The sequence below is a fragment of the Triticum aestivum genome, chromosome 2B (assembly GCF_018294505.1).
Source record: "Triticum aestivum cultivar Chinese Spring chromosome 2B, IWGSC CS RefSeq v2.1, whole genome shotgun sequence".
Classification (NCBI taxonomy): domain Eukaryota; kingdom Viridiplantae; phylum Streptophyta; class Magnoliopsida; order Poales; family Poaceae; genus Triticum; species Triticum aestivum.
Window position 1 is genome coordinate 45,849,613 of NC_057798.1, and position 27,480 is coordinate 45,877,092.

At 43.3% G+C, this 27,480-nt stretch overlaps 2 protein-coding genes and 1 non-coding gene across 3 annotated transcripts; 2 read left to right on the forward strand and 1 right to left on the reverse strand.

Moving 5' to 3' along the window:
• Nucleotides 1–3,093: 3,093 nt before the first annotated feature.
• On the reverse strand, nucleotides 3,094–4,529 carry LOC123040303 (F-box protein At3g07870-like). The gene is made up of 2 exons (XM_044463187.1): nucleotides 3,633–4,529; nucleotides 3,094–3,321 (listed from the first exon to the last, which is right to left on the reverse strand). Exon 1 carries the CDS (start codon nucleotides 4,466–4,468, stop codon nucleotides 3,902–3,904), a length of 567 nt encoding a protein of 188 aa, XP_044319122.1. The 5' UTR covers nucleotides 4,469–4,529; the 3' UTR covers nucleotides 3,094–3,321; nucleotides 3,633–3,901.
• A 3,699-nt stretch (nucleotides 4,530–8,228) lies between these two features.
• LOC123043368 (probable protein transport Sec1a) lies at nucleotides 8,229–18,925 on the forward strand. Its single transcript, XM_044465784.1, has 21 exons — nucleotides 8,229–8,513; nucleotides 9,580–9,635; nucleotides 9,734–9,815; nucleotides 10,175–10,253; nucleotides 11,788–11,838; nucleotides 11,917–12,013; nucleotides 12,079–12,111; nucleotides 12,334–12,462; nucleotides 12,809–13,000; nucleotides 13,101–13,184; nucleotides 13,288–13,386; nucleotides 14,300–14,373; nucleotides 14,813–14,909; nucleotides 15,495–15,620; nucleotides 15,708–15,803; nucleotides 16,512–16,628; nucleotides 16,735–16,812; nucleotides 17,314–17,516; nucleotides 18,152–18,242; nucleotides 18,384–18,473; nucleotides 18,558–18,925. Exons 1-21 carry the CDS (start codon nucleotides 8,441–8,443, stop codon nucleotides 18,609–18,611), a joined length of 2,001 nt encoding a protein of 666 aa, XP_044321719.1. The 5' UTR covers nucleotides 8,229–8,440; the 3' UTR covers nucleotides 18,612–18,925.
• A 377-nt stretch (nucleotides 18,926–19,302) lies between these two features.
• On the forward strand, nucleotides 19,303–19,374 carry TRNAT-CGU (transfer RNA threonine (anticodon CGU)). The gene has a single exon. It is a non-coding gene; the product is annotated as a tRNA-Thr (tRNA).
• The last annotated feature ends 8,106 nt before the right edge of the window (nucleotides 19,375–27,480 follow it).

A 27,480-nucleotide genomic window follows, 5' to 3' on the forward strand; every position in this document is an offset into this window, starting at 1 on the left:
GTTGGATGGCGCTGCCGGTCTCAGAGCATCGACAATTAACCACACCAGAAATGTGGTCGGCTATTTGCCTTCTCTAGGATAGCCGCCCGGACGTCAAGTGCAAGGCTAAGCTTGAGGTGGAGATGGAGATGGGGTCCCTGCCTCAGCCGCAAGATGGCCCGGAATAGGAACCCATACCTAGCTAGATGCTGGAAGACAATGCTTATCAAATATGTGGTCATCTGCCTCAATTGCATGCATAGATCATATTAGTTGACTATAAGGACCCATGCATCATATTAGTTGACTATAAGAACCCATAGAGATAGACGATACATATTGAGAGTGTTGTAAAATATCTTGAAATTTAAAAGTAGCCAAATTCTCATGTAACAATGCGGGTGCTATATTTAAGACCAACACCTGTAAATATTTAGTGGCTCTGTCGTGTCAACGTTGGCAAACGTCCGTCTGTGGTAACACCAGCTAGCTTTCATACAGACTATCATACCCGGACTCTTCTCACTTGTGTTTGCCATGCTGCTATTGTTGCTCAACTTGTGTTTATTCACGACATTCCAAGTGATATGCCAGCCCCTCGATGATGAGTGTTGCGGTATGCACCGCCCCACAATGTACAAACAGCTCCACTTGTGCTCACTCATTGTCTTTGGACCCTCTAAAACCCACACCTGCACACACGTAACTCAAACCAATTTAAAGATGTAATACTTCCATGTGACCAAACTCAATCAACTGCTGTTTTTCACACAATAATTAAGCGTGCATAAGTTAAGAGATCAATGTGTTTTTCCATCAATTTAGCGTAATGGTTTTGCTTCTTTTAGGGTGGTGTTTGTTTCTCTAGTCCTAAGACTTTTTCTAGTCCCTGGGACTTTTTGAAAAAGACTCTTAAGGAGGTGTTTCTAAGGACTTTTAGCAAAAAGTCTCAAAAAAGCCCCATCCTGTTTGGTTTGCTAGGGACTTTTTCTAGTCCCTACACCAAAAAGTCCCTGGAAACAAACACCCCCTAGGTTGATTGAAATTATTTTTGGAAGTCCCCATCAATTTAGAGAACTGCCACTATAGTTTAGCATAAATGATAGTACTTCCTCCGTCTCATAATATAAGTTCTTGTTACACCCAATATAACACATATTAGATGTAATAAGATCTTATATTGTATTATGGGACGGAGGAGTACTCCACAAACTAGATCACCTTTCTTTCCTCATAAAAATTCACTCTCCTGGACTGATTCAGACTTAGCTAAACTTAAGTAATTAAAAGGAAACTATAAATATGCACCTCACACTTCTGAGCATTAGAGTGGAAAAACAACATCCCCAACCTCCCCTGCACCTCGTCCAGGTCCCGGCTATCAGACATCATATCAGTTAAGGATTTGATGAACGTGAGATGCTCGCTGTCGAGGTCGAACGCCATGAGCTTCTTGCTGCTCTTCCCAGCCTAGTACACGGTGCCGTCGACGCCGACGATGCCGACGCCATAATCACATCTCGGGCCAGGGACCGTGGGGACGTACCGCCACGATGCTTCCCCCAACATGAACACCTTCACCTGAGGGTCCCCCTTCTTGCTGTAGGCCGCCACATACACAACCTTGTGCCCCCCAGTCGTGGGGTGGTACGGGAAGGCGTACTTCTTGTGTGGTCTCACGGTGAGGTGGTCCCTCACCGTGGCCCAAGTCCATATATAACGGGTGCTAGCTACTACTGAGTATCACCATGGACTTGTTTGGCGCGTGAACTATATCCCACTTTATTCGAGGCGAAAGCTACTCTCTCGTCTGAAGGGAATAACTCTCTCACGCGAGTCTGGGTCGGCCGGTTTTCTGCTTTTTACAAGTGCTTCGCCGGTTCAGACATGATTGCTTCGCAGTTTTTTTGCTCCAATCGTTTCTTTGTTTTTCTTGTTTCTTTGCCGGCTTTCTTCGTTATTTTGTTTTTCACTGCTTTCTTCATTTCTTTATCTGTTTTCATTGGGTTCTTCTTATATTTTCATGGTCTTCATTTTTTCATGGTTCTTACGGTTTTCTTTGTTTTTCACGCATTTAACATTTTTCAAACATTTGATCAGCATTTTTTTTCAAATGCAAGATAAACATTCTTCTGAATACATGGTAAGCTGTCTTTCTACACACATTTAACATTTGTTCAAGAAGATTGATTGGCATTTTCCAAATAGCCGTTTAACATTTTTTCTTCTTCAGATGATTGATTAAGAAAAAATTAAATGCATGATCAACTGTTTTCCTATACGCATTCAGCATTTTTTAAATGCTTGATTATAGTTTTCGAATAGTTGTTTTAGAAAATTCATGTTAAGGTACAATGGCTGGAGTTAGATATACATCTCTTTAGCACAATGGCTTCCAGCTAAGAAATGCATGTAAAGGCTAAGGTCACTACTTCTAGATTAACTCCCTGGCGGGTGATTGTACACATCTCGCATGTTGAGGAGGGATCTCTGGTGGGAACTGGGTTGAGGAGGAGGTGGGCTTCTCTATTGAGACGCGGTTGGTGAGGGGCACACATGTCGTTTTACCCCTTCTCTCTCGTCTCTTCTCATCTTCCTGGTGGGGCACACACCCATGTAACATTTTTTCTGTTTTTTGTTGTAAGTTCCAAAAATTTAGAAGTTCACAAACTTTGAAATTTTAAAATTTCAAGAAATTCAGTTTCTAAAGTTTTTTTAAGTTAAAAAAAACCCTGCAATTTTCCAATATTGCAAGTTGTAATTTCTACAAGTGCCTGGAACATAAAGTTATGAAAACTAGAAATCGTCAAAACTGAAAAGTTCATAAAACATGAAACATTATGTCCCAGTGCAGGCAAACGGGCATGGCTGCCCGTCAATTAGCCCTACCACACTACTTCTACCATGAACATAGCTACAAGATGAAAGACAATGCTTATCAATCAGGATAGTCATATCTGAACCAAATTCATGCTAAGATCAAATTAGTTGATACATATTGAATTGAGATGACTGTAAAAGATCTTGACATTTAAAAGTAGCAAAAAAAAAATTCATGTATAGGCAATACTGGTGCTACCTCTAAGATCAACACCTATAAACATTTAGCGGCTCTGTTGTCTCCACGTAGGCGAATGTGTGTCTACTAAGGATTATCCTTCCCCAACTTTTCTCGTGGATCTCCACCCCACCGCTATCGTTGCTCAACGTGTGTTTACTCACGACATCCCTAGTGAGATGACGGGACATCGGCGATAAGTGCGGTGGTATGTCCGACTCCACTATGTACAACCGGCTCCACATGTGCTCTTTCATTGTCAACGCGTCCTCTAGAACCCACACCTGCACATGTAACTCAAACAAATTTAAAGATGCAATACTTCCATGTGAACAAACAAATTCAATAGACTGCCCACTGTTTACACGATAATGAAGTGTGCGAAACTTAAGTGAACAATGTCATTTTCTTTATCTAATGGAAAAAATCAATTACCCAGGTTTTGCTACTTTTTCTTAAGGTTCGATCAATTTTTAAAGGATCGGTTTTAGTTTAGTAAATTAATGTTACACGATACACTTTTTTTAAACATAATTTCACTTTTCTGAATTGATTGGGGTTTAAGTCTACTTGGGCATAGACGGATCCAGGATACCTCGGACTTTTCAACCGGCTTGAGAGGATACAGGATCGCCAACCTCGCCCGCACCTCCGTCAGGTGCCAGCCGTCAGACGGCGCATCCTGTGGTGACTTGATGAAGGTGAGGCGCTCGCGGTCTAGGTCGAACGCCATGAGCTTCTTCCCGTTCTTGGCGGCCCAGTACATGGTGCCGTCGACGCACACGATGCCGGCGCTGTAATTGCATCTCGGGAGAGAGCCCGTAGCAACGCCCCGCCATGAAGACTCCCCCAACGTGAACACCTTCACCTGCTCCTGCAACTTTCCTTTCCTAGCGTAGGCGTCCACATGCACGACCTTGTGCCGCCCGGCCGTGGGGTGGTACCCGCCTCGTGCCAGCCCCTTTCCGAGGCGCCGGTGGTGGAGGGGTGGTATCCGAAGCCATACGCCTCGCCCCAGCCCACGAAGCAGGTCCTTTTCGGGGCGCCGGCGGCGGACGGCAGCGGCGGGAGAGACAGCCTCTCGCCGGTGACCGGGTTGACCATAGTGATGGCGCCGTCGGACTTGCGCTTGTCGCGGAGGCAGATCAGGCCGTTGCAGGTGCCGACGACCATCGTCGTCGTGCTGCCTTCGCCGGGGCTGGCGTTGTTTTTCCATAGATATCTGCGCCTCCCTGCTGATGGATCGTCCACGAAGTACGCGGAGCCCTCGCCGGTGGTCACGAGAAGCTTGGCGCGGCTCTGCATCTCCGCAGTGCGCGTGTCCACGACGTCACACCAGTGCCGGCAGACCAGGCGGGTCAGCCGCCGGGTGCTCGGAGGGAGCCGCTGGACGATGCTCACGAGCACGTCCGCGGACAATTCCCGTGTCATCCTTGATCGCCTGCGCTAGTGCTATCTAGCCAGATGCGAGTTCGGCTCTTGGCTCGGCTGTTGCGATCTCGATCAATCTTTACCTAATAATATCCTTATATCTAGTTGCCAAGCACACACCTAGGGTTCCTAATAACACGGACAAATTCCAAACGTACGGGTGAACTGTTGGGTCAATTTGTAGCGTTGTTTTTTTTTCGAAAAAGGATCAGATATATTATAAAGATTGACCGAAGTACAAAACACCTCAAACGTAATAAAAATTACGTCGAGGTCCATGGGCCACCGAACGACCGCCGCCGACGCGCCGCTGTCGCCGCTCCTATACCGGAGCTGGCTTGACATTGTGCATGATAGCTGAGAAGTCTTCATGCACATGCCCCTAAGAACCAACGCCCCGAAGCTGCAGTCGTTGCCGTTGAACCCTTAAATCGATCTGAAGAACCTGACACCAATATCACCATTGCGAACGCACGACGAGAATCCCTAAACTCGCCGCCCCGAGGAACTGGCAGGAATCTACACCGGAGTTTCGTCTAATCCGTCCCAACAGACAAACTTGTGGAGGATCGGAGCCTGAAAGACTGACATGAAGAAGAAGCGCCCCTGCGAGGACCAAAACCCTACCTATCTACTAGCCGGATCCGAGGCAACAAAAACTCCCTCCCCGCCACAGGCCGCTGGAGCGGCGGGCGGAGGGGAGGCAAATGCACGGGCTCGCCGGTGAAGATAGAGGGGAGAAAGGCTTTCCCTAGTCGTCTTGCGAGAGGGGAAAGAAAAAAAAACAATTTGTAGCGTTATTTTACATTATGGTTTTTGTGGGATTCACTTCCATGAAACTGTGGCTATGATTTTTCTCTGGCGCGCGCTATGTGTCGATCGGCTAACGTGAGGAGAAAATCAGCCGCTTCCCGGTTTGTTAGATATCGTGAACGAGACGTGTGATCGGCGAGCCAACGCCAAATGTAATAGAACGTTTGCAACAAGAGTCTTGTTGCCACTGCAACATAGGCGACGTTGAAGCCCCTGACGGCCACGGCAACAATGCAATGTTGCAAACCCCGCCGCCACCCATTGTGCACACACAAGCGCTTAGCGCCTGTGATGTTGCAAATGAGCATCGTCGAGCACCTCTATAGCACTGTTCTTAGCGACTGACACGGCAACAAAGGTGCCAGTGGAAGGGTGATGGAGGTACACGCCGGACTAGCAGAGTGGCAAGGTGATAACACATGTCATGCTGTGGCGAGAGAACCGGTAGGTAGATGCAGAGTTCATACAAGGTCGTAACATCCACGGTTGTAGGAGGAAAAAGTTCAACTAATCAGGAACATACCTGTACTATAATAAAAAATTCAATGACGAATGATATGTATACTTCACCCCCCTCATACACTTCTGAGCATCAGAGTGGAAAAACAGAATCCCCAACCTCTCCTGCACCTCGTCCAGGTACCAGCTATCATACATCACATCAGGTAAGAACTTGATGAACGTGAGACGCTCGCTGTCGAGGTTGAACGCCATGAGCTTCTTGCTGCTCTTCCCAGCACAGTACACGGTGCCGTCGACGCCGAAGATGTCGGCGCCGTAATTGCATCTCGGGCCAGTGGCCGTGGGGACGTACCGCCACAACGCTCCCCCCAGCGTGAACACCTTCACCTAAGGGCCCCCCTTCTTGCTGTAGGCCGCCACATGCACAACCTTGTGCCCCCCAGTCGTGGGGTGGTACGGAAGGCGTACTTCTTGTGTGGTCTCACGGTGAGGTGGTCCCTCACTGTGGCCCAAGTCCATATATAACGGGTGCTAGCTACTACTGAGTATCACCATGGACTTGTTTGGCGCGTGAGCTATATCCCACTTTATGCGAGGCGGAAGCTACTCTCTTGTCTGAAGAGAATAGCTCTCTCACGCTAGTCTGGGTCGGCAGGTTTTCTTTTTTTGCAAACGTTTCGCCGGTTCAAACGTGATTGCTTCGCAGTTTTTTCGCTCCAATCGTTTCTTTGTTTTTTCTTGTTTCAGTTTCTTGTTTCTTTGCCGGTTTTCTTCGTTATTTTGTTTAACACTGCTTTCTTCATTTCTTTATCTGTTTTCATTAGGTTCTTCTTATATTTTCATAGTCTTCATTTTTTCACGGTTCTTACGTTTTTCTTTGTTTTTCCACGGATTCTTTGGTTTTTTGTGTTTCCATTGGTTTGCTCTCGGTTTCAATAGGTTTTCTATTTTTTTGTTCTTTCTTGTTTTTCTTGTTTCTTTGTTTCCTTTTTTTGGTTTTTCTTGGTTTCCAGTACATATTTAACATTTTTTGTATACATCAGAAATATTTTTTATAAACACTTTTAACAATTTTTAATACATGTTTTTTTTTGAAATCTTATATTTTTTATTTCTGCTTTTCTTCCATACACATTGTACACTTTGGTATATATCTAATATATTTTTAACATACTTTAAATACAAGTTTAACATTTTTCTAATACATAGTCAAGTTTTTTTCTAACATTTTTCTTGCTATATCTCGCTTTACGCGAGGCAGAAGCTACTCTCCCGCCTGAAGGGAATAGCTCTCTCACGCGAGTCTGGGTCGGCCGGTTTTCTTTTTTTGCAAATGCTTCACCAGTTCGAACGTGATTGCTTCGCAGTTTTTTCGCTCCAATCGCTTCTTTGTTTTTTCTTGTTTCAGTTTCTTGTTTCTTTGCCGGTTTTCTTCGTTATTTTGTTTTTCACTGCTTTCTTCATTTCTTTATCTGTTTTCATTGGGTTCTTCTTATATTTTCATAGTCTTCATTTTTTCACGGTTCTTACGTTTTTATTTGTTTTTTCATGGATTCTTTGTTTTTTTGTGTTTCCATTGGTTTGCTCTCGGTTTCAATAGGTTTTCTATTTTCTTTTTTTTGTTCTTTCTTGGTTTTCTTCAGTTTTTCTTGTTTCTTTGTTTCCTTCTTTTGGTTTTTCTTGGTTTCCAGTACATATTCAACATTTTTTGTATACATCAGAAATATTTTGTAAACACATTTAACATTTTTAATACATGGTTATTTTTGTCGAAATCTTATATTTTTTATTTCTGCTTTTCTTCCGTACACATTGTACATTTTTGGTATATATCTAATATATTTTTAACATACTTTAAATACAAGTTTAACATTTTTGTAATACATAGTCAAGTTTTTTTGTATACACATTTTTTTTAAAAATATTCAAATGTTTGATCAACATTTTTCAAGTAGAAGATTAAGTTTTTTAATACGTGGTCAACATTATTTCTATACCCATTTAACATTTAAAAAATGCTTGATCAACATTTTTCAAGTAGAAGATTAAGTTTTTTAATACATGGTCAACATTATTTCTATATGCATTTAACATTTTTCAAATGTTTGATCAACATATTTTTTTTAAATGCAATACTGAATACATGTCAGTTGTCTTTCTATACACATTTAACGTTTGTTCAAGAAGATTGGTTGACATTTTTCAAATAGCCGGTTAACATTTTTTTTCAAATGATTGGTTACGAAAAAATTAAATACATGATCAATTGTTTTTCTATACACATTTAACATCTTTGAAATGCTTGATTATACTTTTCGAATAGTTGTTTAACATTCTTACCTTTCTTACCTTTCTTCAACACCCAAATAGTCACACCCATACGCGCCCAACCGCGCGTCGCGTGGACCCGGCCCGGCGCGGCCCCACGCGCCATAGATCGGGCGAGCTTAAACCCCACGCCTCCTCCCCTCCCCATTGGCCACACCAGACCAGACGAGAGCAGAGCAGTACTAACCCCGTTCCCCGTCCGGACCCCCGCGGCGGTGGCAAGCAAAAGCAACCGAGCCTCGCCGTGCACCAGATTCCTTCTCTCTTTCCTCGCCTTTCCTTCCCTTCGCTCCCCTCCCTCCGCACAAGCCCGCACGCGCACCGCACTCCGCCCCGCACCAACCCTAGCTAGCGCGGCGCGCGGCGGCGATGTCGACGGACTCCGACTCCTCCTCTCGCGGCGGCGGCGGCGGCGGCACCTTCCGCGAGATCACCCGGGACCGTGAGTGCCTCCCCCCCTGCCCTTCCCCCGCGCCACGCCCCCCATTCCCCCTGCCTCCCCTCCCCTGCTCTGTTTTTTCTGGTTGTGGAGAAACGGCGTTTGAACTGAGGGGACCGGTGCGGGTGATTCAGTCCCTGCTGCTGCTGATGCTGCGCAATGCCCTGATTTGCCGTGCGTCCGGGTGCGCGATTAGTCCTGATGAACCCACGAAAATGCCTAGTTACTTAGTTTCGCCGATTCAAGGGGATTTTTTCCGCGGTGCCTCGCCCCACCCGTTCCCCTGATTTGGGGGGCAAGGGGAATTCTCACACAGGCGAGTTGTGGATATGCGTGAGTGGATGGTGTCAAATCGGAAGCTAGTAAAACTTGAGGAGGTTTCTGCTTTACACCGGCATCAGCATGTAATCTAAGGAATTGGACTTCAACTTCATCAGCGTGTAGAGTAACACAATGCCCATTAAACAATCAGTGTCGTTGGCCATCTACTAACTTGTTACGAGGTTGCTGCTTGCAGAGGCTTGCATTTCATTACTGTCGACGCTGGCATGTAGATGTAGTACACATAAAGTTAACCATAATTGAGCACCGAAGTTGGTCAGAATGTTTTGTTGTTTTAGATTAGCAATTTGTCATGGTGGTGCGACTGCATGCTCTGCTTTACTTGTTTCCATTTGAGTTTGTCTCATGCAAAAAACGGCAACAGGGCAACGCAAGTCGGCTTGTAGTAGTTTATTAACACTAAATCAGACCATCAAGTAGACTGTGAAATGATCGATTTGGGGTGGATGCACTGTGGTAGTATACTTTCTTAATGTTGCGTCTTAAAGAGATGCGCATTGGCTGTCAATGTAAAATGATATACATGATTCTCTTGTACTTAATGTTTCACTTGACTTTGTTTTGTTTCTTCCATTATAGTTATTTGTGCTAAGAATTTTGGTTATACTTGAATAGGGCAGACTCTGTGTAATTGTAAATTTACCATGTTATTTTTTTTTCTTACTGGCATATTCCACCAAGTTCCTGATTTACCATTTATTTGTTCATTCTTGTTGCACCTATGTAGGTTTATTAAATGAAATGTTAAGATCAACTAGGCAGAACAAAGGATCCACATGGAAGGTATCCTTTTGGTTTGGATCATTTTCAGGATTTTGATATTGTCATGTTCTACCACCTTGCAAAGAAAAGTGACATGCATAAAATTGTGTTTTGACTAGGTTCTTATCATGGATAAACTTACTGTCAAGATAATGTCATCTTCGTGCAAGATGGGAGATATAACAGATCAAGGGGTTTCATGTAAGTAGGCTGTTGTCATGTGAATCAAGTAAATCCCTGTACTGCAGTAGATACATTGCTGTAACATGAGGCATTTATTCTGGCTAATACTATGTGGTTCCGCTGAAGGAGTTCTGTTACAATATGCCACCTCAGAGTCATGATAAGGTTGCATAGTTCTTTAATTGTGCTACAAAAGTATTTTAACACTGTCAGTGTTCCTAATTATGGAGAACTTTAACCAGCTTTCTGTTGAACTATTAAAGTATTTCCTTCGAACATATTTAGCATTTAGCTTTCCAAAGCTGTAGGGTGCCATGGAATTCCTCCATGGGTTATTGTCTATGTATAAAAGCTCCACATTGCCAATTCTTTTGCAGTGGTTGAGGACCTATACAAACGGAGGCAGCCATTACCATCAATGGATGCAATTTATTTCATGCAACCTACGAAACAAAAGTAAGCTATGTTAGCAACATATCCTCTTTGACATGGCTGTGTGTTATCACTGTTAGTACTTTTCCCTATGCAGTAACCTCTCATAATGATCACTGTCAGATTTATTCAACTACTTGGTAGGCTTCATGCCCAGGGATCTGTATGATACTGCCTCACTTGTGAAATATTGTTTTCACTGCTACCTTGCCATCCTTGTACTCAAAGTGTCAATGTGCCACTAGTTGAGCCTACCAGCTTTTGATTCAATACGCGGTGGCAAAGATATCCAGTCGTCTAGTTCTAGGACTTATATAGTACTTATGGCAAACAGCACATGCATCCATGCTTTGGTCTGGGTGTGAGGACCATGGGTACGTCGTTTTCCATCAACTAGCTGTTTGCAAGCCTTTTTCTTGCTGCGGAAGAGAGATCAAGGATCCTAAGCGACTATCTAGATGCTAAGGATCGACACTATGAGTCAGGGGAAATTGCTGAGCTGGGTGGTCACGGTCAAAGGTGCTGATAGGTGGTAAGAGTCGCTGCCAAGGCACATTAGAGTAGCTGGTTGTGGCGGCACACTTGTCTCGTGAAACTCGCCAATTAGTTCATCACTAGCCATGGAATTAACACTAAGTTTGTATTGTGGTATTGTCCGTGAACCCGCCTGGCTTGCATCCTTAGGAGTTAGGACAGAAGCGTTTGGCAACATGATGACCAGGCAAGGTTCCCCTCACTGCTGATTGACTTCTCCTTTGCCACCTCCAATTCAAGCTCCTCTTCCTCTGAAAATAACCCCCCTCCTGTAGCCGAGTGAAGTTCTTCGTTGCCTCATCGGACTCTCCTGCCACTCCAGTTTTTACCACTGGAGTGTGCAGTAGGCGATAACCAGCACAGGATTAGTCGTCTGTGTGTGCGAGAAGTGGAGCAGAATGAGGGGCACACAAGGGCACTCATTGCTGCTAGGGTAGGGGTTAGTTACAACACTTTTGTTTGCTGAACTTCACTGTGGTTGGGAGCTTTTTTGGCCTTTGGTCCATTTATTTGGGCTGCTGGACAGGCCTTTTTTTTGTTTACTTGCTGCTTTTGCAAAATGCTGTTCATACCTCCTGGTTGGTTTGCTTCATAGGCAGTTGCCACCCACTTAGCACCCAGCAATTTTTGAACACTGAGAGGCCCTAAGAAGGGACGGACAGACTGGAAAACCTCGCTTGTTATTTTCTTAATCACTAATAAGAGATACAGCTCCAGCTTTGTTAGATGGATGACTTGAGCACTAAAAACTTATCCTTAAACGAGGAGTATAAAATACCTAAGTAATATGATTGACAATCAAATTATGAGATACACATGCACTGCATGAACTGGTGCATGCTGTAGTTTTTATCCTTTAAGCCGTGCTGAGAAAGAGTATCTTTTGATTTTGTTGCACCTCCAGTCTTTTAGTCCCCAAGGCAATTAAATGTTGTGGTAGGTGCAGTTATCTTTTTGCTGGTGATGTTGATTTTTTTTGTTTGCACTTCCAGTTTCTCTAACCGTTCATTGTGTCATAATGCAGTATTGACATATTTATGTCCAACATGTCAGGGAAGCGTCCATTGTACAAGAAGTATGTGATCTGTGCATGTATTTACTTGACATTTGTTCTGTTACTTTAGTTATTGATACAATGTTGTGCCGACTGCAGAGCCTATATATTTTTCAGTTCTCCCATACAGAAAGAATGGGTGGCTCATATAAAAAAAGATTCAAGTGTTTTAGCACGCGTTGGTGCACTCAGTGAGGTCAGTTTAACTGCCCCCTCTCTCACTCTCAAGCATGCAAATTCACTTTTTGCTCTATGTCGCAGATGAATCTGGAATACTTCGCTATTGATAGCCAGGTAATCGGGCTACTTAACCTTTCAAGATTGCTGGTTCAGATTAATACTTATTCATGTATGACCACAGATGAATTAAAACATATCTACTCCCTCCGTCCCAAAATATAAGATCATTATAGACACTATCATAGTGTCAATGGTCTTACAATTTGGGACGGAGGGAGCACTTGTTTATGTACTTTATTATTTGTTTGATTTCGATGAATCCATTGCTGTGTGCAGGGCTTTGTAACTGACGATGACAAGGCTCTAGAAGAGCTTTTCACAGAAAATGCAGAAAGCTCAATGAACTATAATTCATGCATTAACACGATGGCCACTCGCATTGCTACTGTATTTGCATCAATGAAGGTACCTTTCCATTTTATGCTATTTGCAAAGTCTTTATACCCTTTTACACTTGGGGGTAGGGGATGGGGGGTGATAAATTCAGGCATTACAGAGAATGTGATTTTAATTGGCAAGTCTGAGCATATGAGCAATTTGAACATATACCCAAATGCCATGGTCTTCGTACACAACAGAAGATGTTTTTTTGTGGATCAGATGGTTATTGCCAATCATGAAAATTAATATGGAGCGATTATCGTGTGAATGATTGCCACTTTACTTCATTGTTATTGCTTAATTGTTACTTCATCTGCCTTTTCCCATATTTCCCATTAAGACCAACGCTGAATGTTTCCAATATTGTTAGGAATTTCCTCGTGTGCACTATCGTGTCGCTAGGACAATTGATGCTTCTACTTTGACAACTCTACGAGATTTAGTCCCCACAAAGCTGGCAGCTTCTGTGTGGAATTGCCTGGCGAGATATAAATCAACAATACCCGAATTTCCTCAGACAGAAACATGTGAATTACTTATTGTAGATCGTTCAATAGACCAGGTATGAGATCATTTTATATGTTTGAGATGTTTGTCACTGGTTTGAAGGTGAAATGCTGGCTTACTCCTTACGATGTTTCATGTTTTCATGATGTTTACAGATTGCGCCTGTTATTCATGAATGGACCTACGATGCCATGTGTCATGATCTACTGTCCATGGATGGTAACAAATATGTGCAAGAGGTGAGCATATCAAAATCATTTTAATACAGTTCAGTGTCGACCCATTTTTCAGTTCTGTCGTACCCCTGATATCATGTTCCTACACATGAATTGGAAACAACAGGTGCCAAACAAGAGTGGATCAGGCACTGAGAAAAAAGAGGTTTTATTGGAAGATCATGATCCCATATGGTTTGAGCTTCGTGATGTACATGTAGCGGATGTAAGATTGGTGCCACTGTTATCTTTAGACGTTGTATGTTTCAGCTAAAAAGCACGGACACGCCAGAATCAGCCGAACTGCCGTCCTGATACGGCGGGATACGGGGATACGCCGGGATACGCTGGGATACGCGAACTAAGCCGTGTCCCACGAATTTCGATTAATAATAAGGAAAAAATTACAGGGATACGGTGGGACACGTCTGGGACACGTTTGGGACATGGCCCAGCCCAAAACCAGCCTCGGTCCAACCCAATACGAAACCCTATATGTCTCCCGCACCTTCTCTGTCATGAGAACGAGGTGCTCCCTCCCAGGTCGTACTGCACGAGCCGCCGCCTCCTGGATCGCCGCCGCCGCCGGCGACGCCTGGATTCGGCGACCGCTAGCCCCAGCACCAGCAGCCTTTACTCGCAGGTAACCCAACAGCCTCTCCTATTCCTCAACCTCTTCCTCTTTGATTCGTCATATTTCTACCATTAAGCTGCTGGATCCTGGATGTTGCTTGCTATCTTGTGCTGCTGGGTTGAATGCTTGCGCTGCTGCTCCATGTTGCTTCAAGTATGTTTTGTCCTCTAATCTTTCAATTATGTCTTCTCCTCTAATCTTCTTTACTGTTTGTGTTTGATATGTTTTGCAAGATGGATGCAGCTTGCAATGACAACATGGCATGGGGGGATGAGGATCAATCAAGCACTTGGCAAAAAAGATTTCTTTCTTATTAATTTTCTGTCTTAACTTAATATTACATGCCATATTTTTATTTTATTATATATATACTCGCCGTATCCCCGAATGGCTGTTTTGGGAAAATGCCGTATCCCGTATCCCCGTATGCGTATCCCCGTCTTTCCGTCCCCGTGTCCGTGCTTCTTAGTGTTTCAGTAATTGTCTTATGACATCAATATTGCAGGCTAATTTAAGACTGCATGAGAAGATGAGCGATTTTATATCTAAAAATAAAGCAGCTCAACTACACCAAGCAAGGTTAGTTCTACGCAGCAACTATTGCAAGTTGGGCTTATTACTGGCAATTAGCTTAAGGGAGTATGCACTATGCAGTTATAACAGTGAACTTCAGTAAGGTTATAACATACCAGCAAACATTGCATCTTGGAAGAGAATTGAATGGTGCAGAAATGCAAAATCTAACTGGTTTAGATAATGATGTGTTCTCTGCAAGCGAAATTTGTTCACCAACCTATACTTGTCATTCTGTTCTATTTGTTTTGTTAATTAGTCAGGTTTATGCATTTCATAATGACAGCCAAAACATTTGAAGTGTGTGGTTTCTAGGATATACTTACTGAGTTACCATGATGCATTTGAAATAGGCATTAAAATTTTGTTCTATATTGAATTGATTCTCGCATTTAGTAAGATTTTTTTTCTTGTTGTAATGTTAATGCTCCTGCTTGATTTGCAGGACCAATGGAGAGTTATCAACAAAAGAATTGCAAAAAATGGTCCAAGCTCTTCCACAATACAGTGATCAAATTGATAAGCTTTCCCTCCATGTTGAGGTTTGTATTTTTGTTTTCTAGTGCCAGTGTGTGCTGCATAAACTTGAAACTTGATTTAAGAGTTATCAACAAAAGAATTGCAAAAAATGGTCCAAGCTCTTCCACAACCTATTGTTGTATTACCTACACTTCTAAGATCACCAAATTGTCACTTGATTTTTTTGCATGCACATGCCTAGAAGGCAATATTTACCACAAATTAGGATACACGATTTATCTTAAAATTAAGACGGACTTGACTTTTCGTCAACTTGTATATCAAAAAACAAATGTGTGTACCTGGCAAATCTTAAACGTTACAATGGAGATGGTGTGACGAGTTGGAAGTGTCTGCCATGGGCCTAGACTGACCACCATATCAGTGCAAGTCCAGTAATCCCATTTCTGCTTGCGCTGTTTCCATTTACCCGCATACACTCCTCCTGGTGTTACCTTTCCTAGCATTGCCTCATGCTAGCACTCTGGTTAGATCTTGGAAATTGGGACTAGGATAGGAACTGAAGAATTTGAACTGGCTTCCGAATATCAGCTGTTTTGACATACCAAGGAGTATTCTTTACTTTTGGTTACTCATTTCTGCTACAGATTGCAGAAAAGCTCTTTGACATAATCAAACAACAGCATTTGAAAGACGTTGGCCAGCTCGAGCAAGATCTCGTGTTTGGCGATGCTGGCTCGAAAGAACTAATTGATTTCTTTAGGACACATCAGGTAATTATTAATTGGACTACAACCAACAAAATGCTAGTTCTAATACTGTCTAGATATCATATTGATATGTTTGAGGACCTAATCCAGGATATAAGTCGTGAAAACAAGCTGCGTTTACTAATGATTTATGCTGCAATTAATCCAGAGAAGATCCAGAGTGAGAAGGGAGCAAAGCTGATGCAGGTAACTTTAGTTATATATTGGGAAAGTTAGCCCATTCATTTGTGAAATACATCTAATTTGGGTTTGACAAGTGAGCCCTGGGCTAACAACAACTGTAAAATAGTACTCCCTCCGTCCGGAAATACTTGTCATCAAAATGGACAAAAAGGGATGTATCTAGAACTAAAATACATCTAGATACACCCCCTTTCATTCATTTGGATGACAAGTATTTCCGGACGGAGGGAGTATGAACATTGGGCTGCTGTGCATTGACAAATATGTTGAATGGCCACTCATGAAGTAGATCTATTTTTGAAAAGACCTGCAAATCTTATGTATATAGCTTTTCACAAATACTCCCTCCATCCCATATTAATTGACGCTGAAATGGATGTATCTAGACGTATTCAGTGCTAGATACATCCATTTCTGCGTCAATTAATATGGGACCGAGGGGAGTTATGATTAGAAAAGATAATGGCCCAGTTAATATCTGAAGACTTAAAGAACTTCAATTGCTACTTCCTGTGATCAGAGGGGGCATTTACATTGAAATGATGCATTTGTAAAAATCCACCTTATCAAAAGTTGTACATTTGGTTCCTTCTGTACAGTAGACAGTTTCTAAGAATTTCTGCATCAGAGGCTTGTAGCTTCAATTCTTCAATAAGTCAGTTGTTAATTTGTTGTTTTATAACTAATTCAGTAAGAGATTTTTTTTCCCAGCTGGCTGGATTATCTGCTGATGATATGATCGCAGTGAATAATATGCGTTGCATATGTGCGCATGAAACTAAAAAGTCTTCAAAAGGTGGTTTTCCTCTAAAATTTGAAATACGTAAGGTAACCTGTCGAATTATTTTATTTGTGTCTTAGTTCTTCCAAACATATAGCTTTTAGATAATTAATTTTATAGTAGAAGTTATTCACTCACTTCTACAATTTTCAGAAAAAGCGTGGTATCAGAAAAGAACGAATAGGGGAAGAATCAACATGGACGTTGTCCAGGTTTTATCCCGTCCTGGAGGTATAATTTTTTTTATCTGATTAATTATAGCAGCAAATGTTTGATATTCTTCATACTGTTTCATGAGATGAACTTTTTTGCATACGGAGTTAATTTATCAATAATTTTAAATGTCTTTGAGATTCGAAGATAATTTATCTCCACCATTCTTTTGTTGTTCCCAAGTTCCCCTTTTGTGCATTATTCTCGATTAGTTCTGGTTCATCTGCCATCTCACCTCATTTTGTCAACTACTGGTTTGCCGTATATATGGAACCCTCATGGTTGGTCCGTTGGTTTCAGTTAATTTGTCCCCATTCTTTGGCCCCATCATCCATTTGCCCAGCCTACTAATTTCTTGATTTGATTACTGTGTATGTCTTGGGTACCACTTCAGCACAAACATTTACCATCGATAAAAATATGAATTTACACTCACTCTGATTACTTTTACCAAAGTCCATGTGCCACTCTTGTATTTTTTTACCATTTACATGAATGTGGTTCTTGCCTTTTTTGTAGGATTTGATTGAGAAACTCAGTAAAGGAGAGCTTCCAAAAGATGAGTACCATTGTATGAGTGACCCTAGTTCTAGCTTCCGTGGGATCTCAAGCAGCATGTCCGCTCGAACAAGCCCAGCTCATCAACCAGCTCAATCCATGAGATCTAGACGGACAGCTGGCACATGGGCTAGACCTCGCAACTCCGATGATGGCTATTCAAGGTTGGTCATAACGATTCCGTTGGCTTTCCTCTGTTTCAAATTTCAAGCATGCATTTCTGTTTAGGGTGTTTATGGACATGTCTATAGTAAGCTGTTTCCTGTAGTCTTTCCAGATGATACGTGTGTGCGTATTATAAATAGTATATAGCAGCCATATATTTTTCGAGACCGTATATATCGGCTAGGCTATTATGCAAGTTCTGTTAGTTGATTAAATCCTGTTCTGCCTATTGTTACCAACTATAAATCTTTGATTTATATGACACATCAGTGTGATCATTGTTCATATTGGCAAGAGTAGATTAGACTGAACTGTTGGCGCCAGTCTGCAACACTTGCTGCAAAGTTTTAATGCTTTCTAGGGAGCTTTCTCCTGTGACCTTTGGCATGGATAATGAAAGCTGGGACAGTGGGACCTCAAATTATTGCAATGGGAGCAAATTAATCAATATTCCATTATGAGCAATTTACCGACATGCTAATCTAGTGCATACATCAGCTCACGTTCATTTCTCAGTGAAGAGATTTTGAGAGCTGTGTTCAGTAGTTGCACATTTCTGGTAAATCAGAGTTGATAATAATTTGGTTTACTGCTAGAAGTTTCTTATATATAATGTCCAATGATCATTTTACAGCGACTCTGTACTGAAGCATGCGTCGAGTGATATGAGGAAGCTGGGTCGGCGCTTGTTTATCTTTGTAGTTGGGGGTGCTACCCGGTCCGAGGTATGTTTTTCATATTTGCCTCCCGAATCTGATTCGCTCCATTTCCAGTCGTGGTGCCTTGCTTCATGCTTTATAACCTATAAATAAATTTTGCACGTTCTCCAATCCGCTTTCTTCAACGTTGATGGATGGATATTGTAGTTACGTGCTGTCCACAAGCTGTCATCGAAACTGAAGAGAGAAATTATCCTCGGCTCATCTAGCCTTGATGATCCACCCAAATTCATCACGGTAAGTCCTTCGACTGTCCTGCTCCCCCCTCCAACGTACACTAGCTATGTGCCTGCCAGCATGACTTTGTGCCGTTATTTGCAGAAACTGAAGATGATGTCGAATGAGGAGCTGTCGCTGGACGATCTGCAAATATAACAATAGGAGGGGAGCAGAATATACGCTCGGTTGTAATTATCTACTTACTGATTTCTCGGCCTCAGATCTAGGTGTAGCCGAGCATTGGACGGACCGGATGTTGGCTTCTCACACAGGCTAGAGGGGCATGCTCTTCACTGGGTAGGGCGGCCCTCGTTTTGGTATCTCGTAATCTAGTGTGTACATAAACATTGGCTGGCAGCTGTAGCGTGTCTGATGACATTTATGTTGGACCAATGGAATGGATGTGTTCAACATTGTGTATTGGCGGGGAGCGTCGAGAATGTGCAATGAGACGTCTATTTTTCTTGATCTGTTGTGCAGTTTCAAGCTGTCTGAATGTATTGAAGGCAGTGTCGATCAAATGGCGAAACTAGACCCACACTATACTTATGATCTCGATAAATAATGCTTATGATCTCGATCTGCTCCATGGCGTCGTCTCCTGGTCTTCTTCCCTTGCGACGCTGCAATGTCTGAAGAGCACCAAGGATGTGCCGGTGTTTCATGCTGTCGCAGTTGTAATTGGTCCCTTGGTCCGTCGTATGTTGACCCACATCGCACAAACTGCAGAAGAAGGGGTAGTACCGTGCATTTACAGTGTTATTATCGGGATTTGGCGGTTACACTACTGGCGTGCAGAAGGTGTGTTCACAATAGCTAAAGAACCGCAACCAGAAGCACAACAAATGCCTCCGTAGCATAGTGGTAGTGCGTTCCCTTCGTAAGGGAAAGGTCGTGAGTTCGATCCTCACCGGGGGCTTTCTTTTTTCTTTTTTCTTTTTTTGGACAAATCTTAATATCTGCCTGACGAGTGACGATCGCCACGAGGAGGGAGGCTCCAGCTGGCTGGTGGATCGACCAGTGAACATTTTGTTCGCTAGGAAGCCAGCCATCCAGCCAGACAAGCCGCCTTTAGCTTCCCCCCAGGCCTCAAGGCCCGGTTACTAAAAATGTCATCTCTTACTGATAAATAATGCCATTGCTTGATAAAAATGTCATCTCTTACAATATAGAAAATGACATCCCTTAAATTAAAAAAATACCATGTACAAAACCAAAAAAGTGATTTGTGAAAAAATGTCTAAATTGCCATGTGACATATTTCAAAATTTTAGAAACCGCCGCGTTAACTTTTTTGTAGACAAAATTGCCATGTAAAAGGAGATACCATCTTGGTGAAAGAAAAGAAAGCTGAAAAAGGAGCGCGTGGGAATGGAACCCAGGTACGAGGTATCCCATCTGAACGCTCAAGCCACTAGCCAGCATAGCAAGCTGAGGTACTTTGGAAAAACTGAAACGTTTGTTGCCTTTAATTTTGAACTACTTTTCAAATCTGACATGTTGTTGACCTTGCGTTGAGATCCGTGCAACGGTGGGGAGGACGTTCGCTGGGAGATGCCAAATATCAGACATTCGTCTGATAACATTTCCCCTTTTTATATACTTCCTATGTATCAAAATATAAGGAACGTCTTATATTATAATATGGAGGATGTAATTCAGCAAGTTTCCCACGTGTCATGCATTAAAAACGCGCGAGGAACGAGCTTTTGGTTGATAATGTTGTTAGGAATCCGGCACTTGATCTTTTTTGATTTGATGGCTTTTTAACCGACCACACATGACACTTCAGGTCGGTCAAGCTGTCAGGGCTGGACCTAGCCCAAAAACCTTATCCTTAACCGAGTAGGCTTCGCCACTAAAGGTAACCAGCCTAGGGAGATGGCCCTCGAATTCAAGACCAATCCAGAGCATAGAGGGAATCTTTTGTTTATACAAATTGAGGGAATCTTTTGTTTATACAAATCAACAGGGCCGTGGGACATCCCGGATGCTTGAGATATACGACTCCTCGACCGAGGGTAAGATCAAATCAGAAAGCTATATGCAAAATTAGACTAGTTTGCAAGGTCAAAGACTGAAGATAAAGAGCAGCTTGAGAGAGACCGAGGAGTGTCCTCGGTTTGAAGACCGGTTTAGGGTTTATTGACGGAGTCCTGTATTAGGGGGTGCTCGGCATGTCGGTTGCCCATCCCTTGGGTTGGGCCGAGTACCCCCCTAAAACTATCACTGGTGGGCCTCGTTCGTCTGATCCAGAAGCATAAAGAAGGATTGACACGAAGACTTGTTGACGTATTCTCCAAGGTGTAAACCCTATATACCCCAGATCTATATAAATAGAGGTGATAGGGCTATACATGTGTCATTCACATACGATCACGCGGCATATCACGTGTGCTTTGTACCCATCCACAAGCGATACAAACAAAGTAGGACAAAGGGTTTGAACTCTTCAACAGGGGCATGACCCTGCGTAATCCACATGTTCCTTGTGCCCTTCTATCATCTAGCCAAGACTACCAGATCGGAACCCCCTACCTGAGATTCAACCCGGCAATCCGACCCATGGGCGGTCGTGCCCATGGGCACCCGACCTAATGGGTAGGGTATGGGTCGCCATATTCACCCATGGGTAAGCCCGATGGGTAGCCCGGTTAGTCATGGGTAGGGTATGGACATAATGTTTTGCCCATGGGTCGCCCGATGGGTCACCCGATTAAAATTAGTGATTAAAAAATATTATTATTTTATATTATGTGTGGACGTTTTGATGAAGATACTTGCTAGTAATTAATTTCTTAGAACATCCAAGGCTCTCGGTAGCGATGCATGTATGCACCTTTGCTCTACGTTTTATTTCTTGTTGATCGCTCCTGGTATGCCCCATAGATGAATAGATGAATTATTATAAATATTAGAGCACCTACGCAGAAGCCCAACATTACAACTGGCGGTAGTAGCCTCAACAGACATGTCGGCCATTTGGGCCTCCAAACCGAGCCCATCTCGTGTCCTGCTTGGCATGCAACGAGGCAGCGACGCAGGTTGCCACCTTGTTTAGTACCACCTCGCCTAGTCGCGCTGGTAGGAGGTTCAGTTGTGCCTATATAAGAGACTGGAGACACATCACAACTGCTCCCAGTGGCTAGTGAGCTAAAATGAACAGCAACCTTGATTGGTCACACGATGAGTACTAATTTTAACTTAAAAGTAAAGTATGTATTTCAAATCTGATGGGTGCCCTAATGGGTCGGGTTGCCCATCGGGTTCGGGCATGGGTCTGGCTTTAGATAGGGCTGCAAACGAGTCGAGTTCGAGCAAGTTTGCCTAGGCTCAGCTCAACTCATACTAAAATTTGAGCGAGCTGCAGAAAGTGGCTCATGCTCAGCTTGTAACGATATCGAGGCGATCTTGAGCTAGTTTCGAGCTAAATAAGATGATTTTTGAAGGCAATTTTTAAACCTAGATAGGCCACAACAAAACGAAAAATCACTATAAATTTGACTTATTCTTTCTCAAGTGAAGACTAGTATTTAATAACAAGAGATCATGGATAGAAGGCGACGAAGGTGTGCCAGCTCTCAAGCTTTGACCAAAATAACAAGATATTGAACACACGGTTGGCCATGTGATGAGAATAAATTTTCTCCATGGTTAATTTCCATGTTTGCTAGTAGGTAAAGTGAAGAAAAAAAATCATATAAAACATATATGGAAATGAATGATCCTAATTCTTGGAGATTGGTATGAAGGTTATTTAATATACTTATATGATATCGAGCTATCGAGCTAAAATCGAGCGAGCCAATGCTGGCTCAAGATCGGCTCGTTTCTCGATCGAGCTACATAAAGTGCTTATACTCGGCCCATTTCTTTTCAAGTCGATCTCGAGTCGAGCTAAAATACGAGTCGATCTCGAGCTGCTCACGAGCCTCGAGCTTTTTTTGCAGCCCTAGCTCTAGACCCATGGGTAGGGTCATGGGTATGCTCCTATGCCCATTAGTTATTCGGGCATGGGTTTGAGAGAGCTTGACCCGGTCTAACCCGACCCGACTGCCACCTTGACCTGAGATCAGTCGTATTTAGCTCCGATAGGCTCTAGTGAAAGTGCGTTATATCGACTAGAGGGGGGGGGTGAATAGGCGATTTTTATGAATTCTTCACTGAGGAATTTGCTGGTGAGGAATTCTTCACTGAGGAATTTGCTGGTGAGGAAATTCCTAAATGAAGAACTACTTGCAGCGGAATAAGTACTCAAAAGTAAACATAACAGAACACACACACAGTCATCATGATGAAATGAAGACAAGCACAGAGTACAGAAAGCGTAAGCACATGATAACACAAGATGAAGACGGACAGACTGAAGAAATTGAACTGAGGAAATTGAGAAAGTCTTCAGTCAAAGTCTTCAAACAGATATGAACAAGCACACAACAACAGAAATGAGGAAATGAAAGAGTTGAGGAAATAGAACCAGTAAGCTCGGTGAAGACAATGATTTGGTAGACCAGTTCCAATTGCTGTCTCAGTTGTACATCTGGTTGGAGCGGCTGAGTATTTAAACTCGAGGACACACAGTCCCGGACACACAGTCCTCACCGTATTCTCCTTGAGCTAAAGTCACACAGACCTCGCCCAATCACTCGTGGTAAGTCTTCAGGTGACTTCCGGACCTTCACAAACTTGGTCACTCGGCGATCCACAATTTCTCTTGGATGCTCTAGACCTTGACGCCTAACCATCTGGAAGAAGCACAGTCTTCAAAGGTAACAAGTGTCGATCCACGCAGGATCAATCTCTTCAGTGATGCTCAATCACTTTGGGGTTTTGAAGGTTTGGGTTTGGGTTTTCCTCACTTGATGATTTTCACTCAAAGTCCTCGGAGGATGGGATGCTCTCAAATGACAAGTGTCAGTTTCTCTCGGAGCAGCCAACCAGCTAGTGGTTGTAGGGGGCGGCTATTTATAGCCTAGGGAGCAGCCCGACATGATAAGACATAAATGCCCTTGTCTGATATGACCGTTAGGTGGGTTGATATTCTGGGACAGCTGGTGCGTAGCACAGCAACGGTCGGAATTTTGAGTCTCAAATTCCTCAGGGCTATCATGTTCCTCACTGTGTAGGCAATCCACACTGGCGAATTCCTAACTCCCCAGTCAGAACAAATTCCTCAGAGACCAGAAGAACTTCGTCTCTGTCACTGAAGAATATGACTGAACTGTATGAGATTTCCAATGGCTTCACTCGAAGGGATTGGTAGGTGTAGGATTTTGAGTTGAGCATCACATGGAAATTTTTCCTTAGTATTTCCTTGACCCCCTTTAATAGTACGGTGTTTCCTATGACTCAAGGAAGAGAAAATGAAACAATGAAAAACAAAGTCTTCACGCTTCATGTTCCTCGAATGATTGCCAAGTCTTCAAGGTCACATCAATTTCTTCACTTTCAAAGTCTTCAGAAAGTCTTCAGAAATCCAAAGTCTTCAAGCGAAGAACTTCATTTTTAGGGGTCGACTTTCTCTGTAATTATCAAACTCCTCATAGACTTATAGACATGTGTACAGTGACAAACACATCAGTCCCTTAACCTATAAGTCTTCAATACACCAACATCACTAAGGGGCACTAGATACACTTACAATCTCCCCCTTTTTGGTGATTGATGGCAATATAGGTTAAGTTTTCAACGGGGATAAATATATGAAAGTGTAAGTATTGATGTTGAGGAATTTGATTGCAAGATATAGAAGAACTCCCCCTGAAGATGTGCATAGTGAGGAATTTGCTTTTGAAGCAATGCACACTTGAAGAGTATAATCATGGAGATCTCCCCATATATCTTGTAATTCATACACGCATTTGACATATAATATGAAGAGTTTGAAATGCATGATGAGATATGGTGACTGATGTAATTCAGTATGCGTGCGTTGACATTAATGAGGAATAAGCATGCAGAAGAACACAACAAAAGTATCAGGCCACCATAGAGTTTAAGATTACAACTCGATCCAGCAAAGTCATCAGAAGAACGAGAGTTCTAACTTAGCAAAAAAACACCCATATAAGATAGACCCGCTTGAAGACTAACTCAAATTTCTCCCCCTTTGCCATCGAATGACCAAAAGGGTTGAAAATGAGGACCAACGCCCCTGAAGAATATCATGATGATGGAGGAGCGCCAGCGTTGTCAGGGTCTTGAGTCGATGTAGGGCCTGCTGCAGTGTCGTCCAAGTCTTCATACTCGTCCGTGTCGCGCGATGAAGAATATGAACTGGCGACCAAGGGAGGAACCTTGACCTTCTTGAGTTTCTTCGGTGGTGGAGCAGACCAGTCAAAATCTTCTTTGAAGCCCATGTTCTTCAAATCTTTTTCACCATAGAGATGATGCAGAATAGCCCAGGTGCGATTGAAGACTTCATGGAGGTAGTAATGGTTTTTCTTCACAACATTATGTGTAGAGGTCATGTTGTGAAGAATAGAGCCAAACTGACGCTTAACCCATTTGTGGTTTTGATCCACCTTCTGGTGAAGACTTAGAAGCAGCTCACGGCCAGTCACCACACGAGGAGCAGTAGCTTGAGGACTTGACTTGGGAGCATTGGCAGCAGAATCATGAGTGGCAGAGTCATCATTGGTGGAATAAGATGCAGATTTGTGGAAATGACCATCCAATGGACGAATGCCTTCATCGATAATGGCTGGTGACTTACCCTTCTCATCAGCTGAGGAATATGTCCGCTTGAGGACTTCAATCGGGGGCAAGTAGCTGAGGTGATTCTGAAAGTCAACCTTGTAATTGAGTGAAGATCTTGTTCTGAGGAATCTCATGGTCCACGACGCGTAAGGCTTCAGCTCAAATGGTGAAAGTGCGACATTCGCTAGAGTCCTCATGAAGAAATCATGATAATTTATGGGGATGCCATGCATGACGTTGAATAGCATATTCTTCATCATCCCAACAATTTCTTCATCGGATGAGTCATGGCCTTTGATAGGGCTCATGGTCTTCGTCAGAATGCAACGGATGGTTCTTGGCACATAGAGCAATTCCTTCACGAGGAATTTGGTCCTTGGTGCTTGACCAGGCTTCCGGGGCTTCATGAGCACTTGCATATAGTGAGCAGTGAGTTCAGGCTCATCGTACAGACAACGAGCACCTTCAGGTGGAGGACTGAGTGGCAAGGCACGAAGCAATTCAGAGGCTGGTGCCTTGTAGTGAGTGTTTTCGGTCATCCAGTCCAACACCCAAGAGTTGATGTCATTACCATCACCTGTGATATGCAGCATTGCGTAGAACTGAAGAATGAGCTCTTCATTCCAATCAACTATGTCTGAGAAAAAGTTGAGCAAGCCTGCATCATGAAGCATACTGAGGACTTGAGAGAAGCAAGGCATTGATTCCATGTCCACGTGAGGAATATGCTCGGGGTCGAAGACTTTGTCCTTGTTGTAAAGCAGTGAAGAATAGAAGTTGGCCTGGCTGGCAGTCCAGAAACGCTTCCTTCTAAGACAAGCATTGTCATATGGGTTGAATTCAGTGAAGAACACATGCTCGCCGAAGAAATCATCAGCCTTGAAATTTTGCTTCTTTGAAAAGGGACCCTTTGGCTTGGGTTGAGGAGTATCAGTCAATTGCATCACTACCTCAGGAATCGCAATCTCAGGTTCCTCAAGCTGAGGAATTTCAGGCTCTTCTTCAGCTGCAGCTTGGGTCATCAATTCTTCATTTACAATTTCTTCAGCACTAGTGGCTGGAATTTCTTCATGGACAGTCGGGGTTGCATGAGGTTCTTCAGATCCCATTTGCACTTCAGTAGCAGCAGGGGATTGAGGAATTGCTTGAAGTGGAGTGAACATCGGAGAGTTGGGGTGCTGACTTTCCCAAAAGTCATCATTCAGCACAGGTGTGGTACAGCCAATGTCCACATCCTCATCTTCCATTTCTTCAACACTTGCCTCTTCAGCAGTGAACTGAGGCATAGGTGAGGAAACAACTGGGGTTGAAGGGATTTCGTCCACTTCAATTTCTTCATCCAACTGCTCTGTCGAAGCAGCATAAGGAGTTTCTTCATCAGATTCATTGGGAATCACATAATCTTCACCAAAAGGAACAAGGTCCTTTGATGGTATGAAAGAGACAGGAACATCATCAATTGGATTTTTCGTTGAGCTAGTCAGAGGCTTCATTTTCTTCGGAGCTGAAGAGTCTGATGAAGCTCATCAGATGCCTTCCTCTTTTTCATTGTTGCATGCTCTGCAGCCTTGGTCTTCTTCACATCTGATGCAGATGGAAGGATCGGAGTGGGAGTAGGTGCAGGAGGTGCAGAGGACTTTGGTTTAGTTTCCTCAGGCGCAAATGATGCAGTTGCCCTGACTTCTTCATTTTCTTCAGGCGCACCACTAGTGGATGCCCTGACATTTTCTTCAGCGGCTGGAATGCAGTCATCAGCCCTGGTACTCTCATTTTCTTCAGCAGCATGATTGTCATCAGCGGTGCTGCCATGTTCTTTAGTAGGCTGAGCAGATGCTTCAGCCTGAGGAACTTCAATGTGCACAGGAGCAGCAGCACTTGAAGTGAATTTCTTCGTCAAATTGACGAACCGAACCTTGGCGCCCTTCCAATCAGCATAGTACCGATTGAAGTCATCACTCAGTTGCTTGATTTCAGCTTGCAACTCAATGAGTTGGTCAGGAGTGAGAGTGAGGACATTGTCCTTGAGATAGCACTGCTTCTTGTACTGTGATTTCTTCAACCTTCTGCCTTCTTCAAATTTCCACTTTTCTTCCTCAATGAAGGCAACCAGAACATGACTTTGACCAGGAGTGAGGTTCATCTCCGGCAATGGCGTGTTAGGGTCCTTGTGCCATAGGTCAATGAAGTCGAGGATCAACTTTGGATCCAATAGCAGTGGCACATTGCTGCCTTTGGCTCTTGCGGCCCTGGCTTGCCTATCTCTGATGATTTCGGCAAGTTCTTCATCATCAGCCTCATCTTCATTAGAGGGAACTTGGAAGGTGAC

Coding starts and splice junctions, on each gene's coding strand:
- LOC123040303 (XM_044463187.1), bottom strand. CDS start 4,468: ATGACACGGGAATTGTCCGCGGACGTGCTCGTGAGCATCGTCCAGCGG.
- LOC123043368 (XM_044465784.1), top strand. CDS start 8,441: ATGTCGACGGACTCCGACTCCTCCTCTCGCGGCGGCGGCGGCGGCGGC. Junction 11,839..11,916: donor AAGCGTCCATTGTACAAGAA/GTATGTGATCTG, acceptor TGCCGACTGCAG/AGCCTATATATTTTTCAGTT. Junction 12,112..12,333: donor ACTTCGCTATTGATAGCCAG/GTAATCGGGCTA, acceptor TGCTGTGTGCAG/GGCTTTGTAACTGACGATGA.